General features: G+C 46.3%; 1 protein-coding gene across 1 annotated transcript in view; it reads right to left on the bottom strand.

Moving 5' to 3' along the window:
- LOC115092773 (disintegrin and metalloproteinase domain-containing protein 9-like) overlaps positions 1–12388 on the bottom strand; it is an 868617-nt gene that overhangs the window by 519043 nt on the left and 337186 nt on the right. Inside the window, exon 6 of the mRNA XM_029604075.1 lies at positions 6805–6988. Coding sequence (XP_029459935.1) covers positions 6805–6988 — 184 coding nt within the window. The remainder of the gene's footprint in view (positions 1–6804; positions 6989–12388) is intronic.

Raw genomic sequence — 12388 nt, 5'->3', positions numbered from 1 at the left:
GGGGCTGAGGCCTGGAAGCTCTCGGTTGTCTAGGCTGAGATCTCTGCACTGGTCTGGATGCCCTACCATGGGGTGCTGGTGGGTAGTACCTAACTACCTATGTGGTCTGTAGTAGGGCTTCCTGGTGTCTTTCCTCATTGTCTGACGTGTGGCAGAAGAGGTGTCCTGTGGGATAGCAGAGAGTTGACGGAGAGTTTCAGTGTGCTCTTTTAACTGTGCTACTGCATCTTGAACCCTTGTTCCAAAAAGGTTATCACCAGCACAAGGTAGAGCCGCAAACTTCTCTTGAACTTCAGGCCTGAGGTCAGAAGCTTTGAGCCAGGCCCAGCGACTTGCACTGATTCCAGTTGCAGCTACTTTTGAGGAGGTCTCAAAACTGTCACAGGCAGCATGTACTTCGTGCTTTCCTGCCTCTAGACCCTTGTGGATGATCTTGTTTGCTGAATCCTGATATTGTTGAGGCAAAGATTCAGCAAGCTGTTGCATTTGTTTCCAGAGGTTACGTTGATATGAGTCATATACAATTGATATGACGCTATCCTGGATACCAGCATTGAGCCTTGGAAAATGTTTCTTCCTAGAGTGTCTAAGAACTTTTGTTCTTTGCCAGGAGAAGGCGATGAATGGGGGCATATCTGCTTTGACTTCTTTTGAGCGGATTCAACCACCACAGATTAGTGTGGGAATTGGGCCTTCTGATAAACAGGGATGTGCTGCACCAGATAGGTGGTATCCATTCTTTTGTTCACAGGTGGTACTGAACATGGGTGTTCCCACAATTTGTGCTGCAGGTCCACCAGGACTTCATGCACTGGGATTGCTAGTACCTCCTTAGGAGGGTCCACAAACTGCAGAACCTCTAAGGTCTTCTGCCTGGTATCTTCTTCTGATACTAATTGAAAAGGAATAGTATCAGCCATTTCCTTTATAAAGTTGGTAAAAGAGAAGTCCTCTGGAGGTAACTTTTTCCTGTCTTCAGGTGGGGACGGCTCAGACAAGATGTCTTCTGAAGAAGACATCTACTGAAGAATAGATGTGAATCGGTTATTTATACTTTCGAATAATAGAAGGACTAGGGGGCATTCCATGAAGTCAGCAAGTAGCACATTTAAGACTAATCGGAGAAAATTCTTTTTCACTCAATGCACAATAAAGCTCTGGAATTTGTTGCCAGAGGATGTGGTTAGTGCAGTTAGTGTAGCTGGGTTCAAAAAAGGTTTGGATAAGTTCTTGGAGGGGAAGTCAATTAATGGCTATTAATCAAGTTTACTTAGGGAATAGCCACTGCTATTAATTGCATCAGTAGCATGGGATCTTCTTAGTGTTTGGGTAATTGTCAGGTTCTTGTGGGCTGGTTTGGCCTCTGTTGGAAACAGGATGCTGGGCTTGATGGACCCTTGGTCTGACCCAGCACGGCAATTTCTTATGTTCTTATGTTCTTATATAAGTGTCAGTGTCTCTGTCATCCCAAGTATCCGATGGAGGACATCGTGGAAGAGAAGTATGAGGAAAAAAAAGAGGCATCAATGGCATCGGTGGTTTTTGTGGAGGCATCGATGGAGGAAAGAAAGGCATCGATGGAGATATCGGGATTCTCGATTGAGGAATTCCAGAAGGGCCTGGTATGGGTTCAGATGGTGGAGAATCCCCCGATGCATTGTCGTCACCGACGGGAATCAGAGTTTTAGGTGCCGATGGTTGTACCAGAAGAGCTCTGATGAGGGCATCGAGCTTTGATAGAATTGGCTGAAAAACTGAGAGGTCCGGTACCGGCATCAGCATCAGCACTGGAGGTAGCATCGGCATCGGAGAAGGTAACGGCATCGGAGCCAGCATCGGCATCTGTGATGGCACCGGCATCGGCTTTAGCAGTGTCGATGGCTGAAGATCCCAGAAAGCTTCTTTCACTGCCTGGTGGATAAAACTATCCAGTTCTTCCCTTATAGCTGGTGAAATCAGAGCAGCTATAGGTGGTGGCAGAGAAGACGTAATTGGCACTTCCATTGGTCCCTGTGGTGGCTCAGTACCCGGCACCTTTGCAGGTTGGAGTAGTCAGCCTCAATGGCTCTTGTAGACGAGACCTCTTCGGTGACGGTTTTCTAGGCAACAGTAAGGCTTCCGGCGTCGACGTACATCAGTGCTGATGACGATGCTTTTCTTTATGTTCTGTGCTTTTCTTTTCAAGCACGGATGGCGATTTTTCTGATGCCATAGATGGAGTTGGTGAAAGTCAGTGTCCGGAGCCGTCAGTGCGACATTTTCGAACGACCAACCTTTTTGACGCTCCAGCTGAAGGCGATTGGGTCGACGTCGATGGAATAAGTTGAATATGGAAGAGATGTTCCATCTTCTCTTGTCGGGCTCTCCTGCCCTTGGCGGTCATTTCAGCACATTGAGGGAAGGAAGAAACATCGTGAGACTCACCCAAGCACAGAATACACTTGACATGCAGGTCGGTGATAGACATTGTGCGAGGGTACTTCGGGCATTTTTTTGAAGGCCGTTGTCATGATGAAGGCCAGACAGCCGTTGATGGCCTTCTGATAGAAAGATTCGTTTAACCCGGTCGAAATGGGAAAACTCTGTACTCACTGGCCGGAGGAGACAGGGAGACCCCTATGTAGGGGATGAGATGAGAGATTTTTTAAACTTTTCCTCTCAAATTTGATGTGTGAAGAATTCTCACAGGGTTCCTTCACCGCAATGCTAACTGCAGCCCAGAAAAACAAAGACTGAAGGGAGACCCCTGTGACTCGAGGGATCATGGCATGCTGGGCATGCTCAGTGGGCTCAGTATGCCAGTCAAAGGTTTCTAGAAACTTTGACAGAAAGTTTTCCGTGATAGGGCTCCGTCCAGTGACGTCACCCATATGTGAGAACTATCATCCTGCTTGTCCTGGGATAATGTGGGTTACACCCTCACATTTGACTGCCCCTTGGGGCCCATTTGTGTGACTGCAAATGGATTTCTTGCCACAGGTAATGAATTTAAGGTACATTTTAACAGTAGTCTGTCTTTTTACTAGATAATTAGAAGCATTTCCAACTGCTAGGGCGGACTGACAGATTGTAGGAAAAAAAACTGTTGAAAAAATGAATTCCAAGATTTGGAATTCTAGAGGTAATTGAAAGTGACAGAGGCCCCCATTTCATTGGACAAATAATGCAAGATTTGGGGATTGCCCAAGGTATAAAGTTATATTTTCACACACTGTATAGACCACAGGCCAGCGGATTGATGGAGCGATGCAATCATATTTTAAAGACTAAAGTGGGAAAAATTACTCATAAAACATCTTGGAAGTGACCTGATTCTTTGCCTTTGGCTTTAATGAGTATAAGAAATATTCCTAAATATGCCTAACCCTAAACATGGACTTACTCCTCATGAGATATTGTTTGGTAGGCCTATGCCTGCTCCCACTATGTCAAAGTTGCCAATAGCTATGAACTTTGTGCAAGATGAATTAATTCTACATTTTGTGTTACAATTGCATCTACAGAACAAAAAGATTGTTCAACAGATATCTCTGGTATGCCAAGGACCGCCGAACATAGACTTTCTGGATATTCAACCAGGTGTCTTTGTATACTTCAAAGCTTTTAAAAGAAAGCACTATTTATGAGCAAGGTGGAAGGGACCTTATCAAGTATTATTGGTGAGTCACCCTGCATTAAAATTATAAGGCCTTGACCCACCCTGCATTAAAATTATAAGGCCTTGACCACTGGGTGCACATTAGCCTCTGTAAGAAAGCTTACAAACTTTCCACAGCGATTTATTTTGCTCAACGCGAGACCCAGTGGCAGTTCACTGATACTGTTGATAAAGACAGTGAGCAGCCTAACACACACATCCATGCGGGCGTAGAGCCCTCCAAGTGAGGTTTATTTATTTATTTATTTATTTATTTATTTATTTAACATCTCTTATATACCGATATCTGTTGGCACATCGTATCGGTTCACATTGAACAAAAAACTTTTGGGCGGTGCCCTTACATATAACAGAAAACATGGTGAACTAAGGGAGATATAAAAAACTTTCGGGGGGAGCCCGTACATCTAACAAGCATCAATGGGACGATGCTATGAAATAGAACTATAACTATAACTATATACATAATAGTGCACCGTGCAAAATCATCAGACATAAGACGATCATACCCAGATATCAGAGTAGCATTCATAATGGGGTTTTATGTAATAGGGGGTGAGCTGGAGTAGGCTTGCTGAAAGAGCCAGGTTTTAAGTTTCTTTTTGAAAGTGGGGGGTATATGTTTCTATGTGAATATCATGGGGCAGTGAGTTGCGCCTTTGGGGACAGTGCTTGTCCTAGACATTCTTGTATAAAGAAAGTAAGACTTGTGTTTGCAGTCCAGTGAAAGTATAGAGAACATCATCAATAACAGTGAGGCATGTCCGGTCCTATTGACATTTGGCTGGTGCATCTTCTAGTCCTCACTTGTACCCTGACAAAGCCACGTGTCCCCTGAATTCAGGTGCTGCTTCATTGGCGTTTCAATAAAGTGATATATCTGAATTTGTTTTAAACTTAAGTAAAGTATTTGTCCATGGCTATTTCAAACAATTGAATTAAAAATGAAGATGTTTTCCCTGCTTATGCTGGCTCTCCTATCCAGGGCAGTAGCCGGCCCACTAATGATTCCTGAAGATAATGGCTATGTGTGAACATGTTGGATAGGTGCACACCGAATGGATTTTAAAAGCCACCCGGATATGCACGTATCTCCCACTGTGGGCACAAATGAAAAGTTTTCAAAAAGGGGCAGGACATGGCCATGGTCTGGATGGGGCATGGGCGTTCCAGGATATTAACCTGAAATTAGTGCATAAATCTTACGGGCGTGTGCAGGGATCCCCTGCCGTGTAACTTTACTTTTGCTATGGATGATGTGTAAGTAATAAAACAAAAACATCTAGGCTGATCAGTGGGGTTTTACAGGTCAGGACTAACAGAGGGAAAGGAAAGCTTTAAACTAGGGGGGTTTGGAAAACTGATCCCTTAACTGGGTAAATGGGAATGAACTTGTTTTAGTGGCAATGGAGTCAGTGCACACCCCTTTTAAAATCCTCCCACTTACACGGTAAAGGCCGGATTTTAAAAGCTCTACACGCGTAAATCCATATATGAAACTCTGACAGTTCTGACATGTGCAAATATAAAATGGCTGTTTTATTTAATATTAAAATTCACAGCAGTTCTGAAAATTAGCACATTGGGCCTAATTTGCAGAGCAACTTGAATGTATAAAATCCTCTTTAATATTTGTAAGTGGCACTCTAATAATCAACTGGGGGCAGTGCGCATAAAAGCATGCACATAACCCAGTTTCACATGTACCTTTATGTACACTGTGAATAGGCATTCTTATGGGCAGATTTGGGGTGGTATACAATTTGGGGAAGATTTTAAAAGCCCTGCGCGCGTAAATCCAGCTGGATTTACGTGCACAGGGGGGGTTAGGCGTGCCGAGCCTATTTTGCATAGCCCCAGTGACGTGCACAAGCCCTGGGACACGCGTATGTCCCGGGGCTTTGAAAAAGGGGCGGGAAGGGGGCGGGGGCATGGGTGGGGCACCGGTCTGGGGACGGTCCAGGGGTGGGACCGAGGCATCCGGACTGCTGCTGTGCCGGAGGATCGCGCGCCGGCAGCTGGCTGGCGCGCACAAGTTACGCCTGCCACAGGCAGGCATAAAAAATGAAATAAAGGTAGGGGGGATTTAGATAGGGCTGGGGGGTGGGTTAGATAGGGGAAGTGTGCAACCCCTTGCGCGTGCCAACCCCGGATTTTATAACATGTGCGCACAAATCTATGCCTGCATGTAGCTATTAAAATTCGGCCCTTTATGTATATACTTTTGTATTTTTGAAAGTATATGTAAAAATTACCATGTACGTTATGTCATGCTTAGAACAGGTGTAACTTTGTGTATGGACACTTCCGTGCAAACCTGGCCAATTATGGAAAGATTTTTAAAGCAAACGTTCATAAATTTGCTTTGATAATCCTTGGTAAAGTTTGTTTTGAATGTACATTGTACACATAGGGGTCGATTTTCAAACAATCTCACGTGTGTCCATGTGAACACGGTTCCCGGCACAATGACGCGCGCATATTATAAAATATGATTCCTGCGCGCACATGTGTACCAGATTTTAATATCCGCGCAGGCAGGTCAGGACTCCTGCACACAGGGGGGATTTTAAAAACCAATGCGCGGTGATGCAAGTAGGCCTTCCCCAGTTCTCTCCCAGTCCACTCCTTCCTACGCTGCCTCCCTTTTCCCATCTCCTCCCCAATCCCTAAAACCTCTTTCCCTACCTTTATTTTTTTTTAGTTCAGAACTTACTTCATCTGAATAGATAAAGTAAGATCCGCATGCCGCTTGGGTGCTGGTGAGCACTTCCCTGGGACCTAAAGGCCTAAAGGCCTGAGTCTGTCGTATCCGGTCCCCTTCTAGCACAGACTTCACCCCCAGCCCACCACTTTCCCATGGCCTGGCCCTTCTGCGTCTATCGGGGGTTATGCGCGTGGCTGGGCCGTTTCTAAAATGCACTCGATGTGCTCACGGCCTGGGCACATGCGTAACCCTCAGATTTTACATGCACAGGCCTCTTAAAATTCTGGCGATAGTATTTTATTGCTATGCAAGAAGTTACAAAATTATCTTCTATATTCACAAAAGTTAAAATGTTGGATATGGAGTTTAATATTTTTCAAATTATATGACGTTAATTAAAAGTAATTTAGCAATCAAGATAAAAATTCCATCTGATTACCTTCCTTTCATCACATCTGGCACCTTCTGGTATGTCTCCATGATCTTCCATATCCATATGGTAATGGTAATCCATACCCCAACAAGCATCTTCCCCAGAAGAAAATTGAATAATAGCAGTATGGGTGTCCAGGGTATGTATTTCCCTTACTTTCTCACACTTGGCTCGTCCACACTTTACATTCCTTAAAAAAAAAAAAAAAAAAAAAAACAGATCCATTTAAAATATATAAAAATACTTAGTTAGACTTAATTTTCACCTTATGTTTCAGATTATGCTGCTAACTATAGGGAGGACAATTTTTAGAGAAGCCATAGTACTTTGTACCTGGGGATTTGCAAGCAAAGTTTCATACTTCCCATGGATTATTTTTGAAAATCCACAGCAGGTCACTATCAGCAGGGAGTAAAGTAAGTTGGATAAAGTAATGAAAAGCAAGCACAGGAAATCCCTGCACTTAATTTCTCTGATCTGCTCTGGCTCCAGTCCCAGCACTACTCATTTTATCTGTATGAAAAAGTAAAACATGGGTAATTTGACCTAGCTTTCTGCAGGTAAATTTTAAAAGGGCTCTTCTCCGTGGATGAACACATTGTTTATCCACAGAAAATCACTTTGAAAATTGTCCCCATAATTCTCAATAATTTCTTTTGTGAAGTGAGGACCCATACATTCTTAAATATGAACTTGCATAATTAAGCTTTTGGTCAATCAGATATAGACAATAACATGTAAACATAAGGCAACATTTTCAAATGTATAAAGATGTGCCTCTAAGTCTGCAGTTATGTATTATCTTGGACATGCCGTAGCTTCTGGGCATCCCACCCCTGCCCCTGCCCCCTTGCCAACAATGATACACTACAAGGTCCATAATGCTTTTTTATTGAATGGATGAAATGGCCACTGCCATACAAGCATGAACTTAAATATCAACGTGAACTTAAACATCAACTTTAAGCAAGCTTAACATTCACCTTCTTTAAAAGTGGCCTACGCCCCCACCGGCAAGACTTCATGCTGTTACCCCCTGCTTGCTGCTGCTGTCCCAGTGAGGCAGCAGCCCTCCAACCTTCAGTTTTGTGAAGGTGGTACCCACTGGCATTCCGCTCCGTGAATGCCGCTGTGGCTACTGCCGCTCCATGCAGTGTGCTGCTGCCTCACCCCTCCTCTGGCCGTCCTTGCAGGCCGTGCTTATTTATTTATTTGTTTATGCCACCCCCAGACTGGCCACCATCTCTGTCTGTGTCATGTATTGCATATATCCATCACCCTTTGCCAATAAATAGGCTAACAGCAACCCATTTCATGCACCTCAAAAAGCTTCCCCCTATGCGTAGTCTTTGGTGACCTGACCCTCCCCCTCCCTAAAATACCAAAGCATCCCCCTATGTGCCAGTGAGAGGGCCCTGCCATAGTAGGGACCAGTAACCTCTTACTTGGTCCCTACCCCCCACCTAAACCTACTTGCGCTTCTGTGGCCGTTTGCAAGGAGAGGATAAAGAGATCCATGCCCACCTCAGATAGGTGAACCCAATCTGGGCTGTACAAGCCCATGCAGCTAGCGGAGATATCTTCGTGTATGACGACATGTCCCCTATGACCCATACCCAAGATCCCACTTCTTTATTTAATTTGCTCCTGCTCCTTTTGATGCCTTTGTAGGATTTTGCTCCTCTCTACACCAAGTGAGGGATAATGTGGGAGCAAACCAACACCACAGCCGACCAGAGTTCCTTGATAAATGCCAAATCCTTTTTGATGCCAATGATGAGGTCAATGTTTTTGACTGAGACCAAATCATTACCACCCAAATGCAAGATAATAATGTCCAGCCACGGAAGCTCTGTAGCATATTATTGGAGATGGATGGTATTACTTGGAGCAGGGTAAGCAAACCTCCTACTATGCCTATGCCAATTCTAAGGAGGACTGTTTTATGGATGTATGATTTGTATCTACCAGCCTGCCAGCACCCTATGGTTTGATCTGTGCCTCACTTAGCTCACTGCTGCTTGCAAAAGATGCCACGCCAATTCCAAAAGAGTGTGATATTCGTGCGGCTCCTCACCTATCATTGCTAACCCTCTGCAGAACATTCTAATGAATTGGTAATGCGACAATGCAGATCCATCCCGATGTTTTAACAAAGGGCCTTTCCCAGGTGGGTATACCTCTAAATACTCCTGCATGGCCCTAACTGGGCATATAGTTTCCATACGAGGATACAATGTAACCCATCTATCCACTGCACACGTCATTTTTTGACCTTCTGATGAAAATTTGCATGGTATCTGGACAAACCCTTATATTCTCTATTGCAAGACCTCCCCTCAGAAACCCTGGTGGTTACTTTTGCTTGGGCGATTGGCTCACTTATCTTAAAAGCCCCAAAAACATCAACGAAAAGGCAAGTGTCCACAGCTTGACCTCAAAAGCATCCCACACCAGTTGAGGGAGTTCACCCACTAAAGCCTGTAAAACTGGATAAGTAATAGGCCTTCTATTGTCAGCCTTAGCAGGCTCTTGCCTCTGTCAACCCTCCATCAACTTTTTAATCAGAAAGGAGCTGCTGAGGCAGTTGATGCCCCACAATTTAGCCACAAATCCAATGGCTGCCAGGTGCAGCCCCGCCTGTTATCTGTAGACGCCAGAGACCCTAAGGTGAATGAAAAACTCAGTCAATGTTATTTCCGTAATTTGCTTCGGATAGAAGATGCCCTGCAGTAGACCAAAATTTTGGAATAAAGTCCATCCCTTTGAATAGACTCTCCATGTACTCTCTGCCAGTGCTGGTCTCAACATGAAGGCAACTCTGGGCACCACATTTCCCAGATCCAAGGTGGGATCCGTGATGGCTGTGCCTCTGCCTCTGGTGCCAGGAACCTGTGATGCATCAGCGATGCTGTTCTGAGCCTCAGGTGCATGTTTAGCCTTGAAGACAAGGCTAATGCACAGGCAGAGCAATACTAGCTTCCATAAAAAGCTCAGGGACCCTGAGAGAGCCAGTTGTGCGTGAATTGATGGCCTGCACAACCACCAGACCACTCTCTTATTCTGGAATTGGGGCAAACCCACCGTACATATATAATGTGTCGCATTAAGAGCTAGGACATTCCTGGCATGGTCTGATGCCTCTGTGTCTCTAATGCCCCCACTGCCATGGCAACAGGCTTGGGGTCTGCCCCACTTTGTACTGATGCCAGGTAGGAAGCCCATCCAATCGTTTTCTCTGTTGACACCTGTCCACTCTGTGGAACCTGTGGGCCGGATTTTAAAAGCCCTGCACACGTAAATCCAGCAGGATTTACGCATGCAGGACACTCGTGCGCCGGCGCGCCTAATTTGCATAGGCCGCCGGCGCGCGCACAGCCCCGGGACGCGCGTAAATCCCGGAGCTTTGTAAAAGGGGCGGGGAGGGGGCGTTTCCGGGGATTGTCTGGGGTCAAGGGGCGGTTCGGAGCGGAACCGGGAGGCGTGGTGCCAGCCCAGGGGTGTGGTCAAGGCCTCCGGACCAGCCCCCGGGTCGGGTGATGGCGCGCCAGCAGGCGTAAATCTGCCAACAAAGGTGGGGGGGGGAGTTAGATAGGGCCGGGGGGGGGGTGGGTTAGGTAGGGGAAGGGAGGGGAAGGTGCGGAGGGGTGGAAAGGAAGTTCCCTCCGAGGCCGCTCCGATTTCGGAGCGGCCTCGGAGGGAACAGGCAGCGCACGCAGGGCTCAGTGCGCGCAAGTTGCACAAATGTGCACCCCCTTGCGTGCGCCGACCCCGGATTTTATAAGATACGCGCGGCTACGTATCTTATAAAATCGCGCGGCTACGTATGTGTGCCCCTGGGGGGTGTGGCCCAGCTAGGGTTTTTCCTTGCCCAGCAAGGCTCTCATAGATAGCCTTCCTGATGGCAGACATATCTAGCGCCACCCCTTGTGACCCCAGACATACTTCACTGCCACTGTTGTTTAAGTTAGGTGGCAGTTACGGAAGGCAAATAACTTGTCCTTGGGGAACCTGTGCATTTAAATTAGTGTACTCACAGTTCTGCACTTGTCCTGAGTGCAGAACTGGCTCTGGCTCTGCTGATTGATGTGGTAGAATCTGGCCGCCTGCTGCTGCAGAAATATGCTGGAGGACCCGGCTGCAACATTACTCTGTGTCATGGACCGCTGCTGCTGACATCACCTGCTCCATGAGGAGTCTCAGCCTATTTTCGGATGGTGTTATACACCCCATAGTGGTCATTGCTGTGGGGACCTGCAGCAGCAGAGATGTGATCATAGGGGCCACTCCTTTAAGCAGGCTTGGAATCAGGTGATGCTCTGGCATGTAGCAGTCCATATGGATGATGAGGAGCACGTGGTGCTTGGCTCTCGCTTTCTCTGTGGCCTGGACGTGCATTTTTTGGACTCAGCAGCATCCTCTGGGGCCTGGACTTGCATTTTTTGGACTCAGTAGCATCCTCCAGGGTAGCTGCAAAGTTGTCCAATGCTTTGGGGGTCTGCTGCTTCCTCTTCACTCTTTTGCTAACCAGAGCGGGATTTAGATGTGCTTGCTGCACCCCAGAAGACTGGGGGAGACAGAAGGTGGAAAGGTAGACATGCTGTGTGAACAGGAAAATAGGTTAATAATCCATCCTTTTCTCTTTTGAACTCGCGACACCGCCTGCCCCAGGAGAGGAAAAGGAGGATGAAACAAAACAAAAAGGGGGTGAGGGAACCGGATAGCCAAACAGTCGGGGGGAGGTGCTGAACTGGGGGATATAAGAGAAAACAAAATGAAACAAATACGTATAATAAAATAAAATGAGGAGCTTAAAGCTGTGGAACGGGGAGTCTTGTGGGTGACCATGGCCTACCTTCCTGGAAAGCAAATGTTGCTTACCTGTAACAGGTGTTCTCACAGGACCGCAGGATGTTCTTATGTTCTTACTTATGGGTGACGTCAATGGACGGAGCCCTGCTACGGAAAACTTTTCTGTCAAAGTTTCTACAAAGCTTTGACTGACACTGGCACACTGAGTGCACAGAGCATGCTCAGCCTGCAATTATCCCTGTGACCACAGGTGTCTCCCCTCAGTCTCATCTTATAGCAAAAAGCGCAAGCGAAACTAAAATAATAATAAAACATAGTACACCCAACTCCGCGGGGTGGCGGGTGGGTTTCGTGAGGACTAACATCCTGCTGTCCTGTGAGAACACCTGTTACAGGTAGGCAACATTTGCTTTCTCACAGGACAAGCAGGATGGTAGTCCTCACATATGGGTGAGTACCGAGCTGAGGATGCCCGAGAGTGCACCAAATACACCCAGAGATGAGCAAAAGGCGCAATGACGGGGGTGGAATTTGGTAAGGAGGGCATCCTGAAACCCGTAACGGGTTGGTGGAAGGATGTTGGGTAGTTAAACTGAAAACAAGATGAGTAGACATGAAGGAGTCTGAACGCTTCAACCTGACAAAGGACTTCATGTACCAGAATTCCCTGCTTCATGACGGGTTTACTTACAGTCTGCAATACAGCTGTAATTAGGACATTGAGAAACTCTCTGTCAGCACATTGCACATTTTCATTTTTTTTGGCTTCGCTGTTCTT

Source organism: Rhinatrema bivittatum, chromosome 5 (genome assembly GCF_901001135.1).
Source record: "Rhinatrema bivittatum chromosome 5, aRhiBiv1.1, whole genome shotgun sequence".
Lineage (NCBI taxonomy): Eukaryota > Metazoa > Chordata > Amphibia > Gymnophiona > Rhinatrematidae > Rhinatrema > Rhinatrema bivittatum.
Note: the sequence above shows the minus strand (reverse complement) of the source record. Positions and strands in the feature narration are given on the sequence as shown.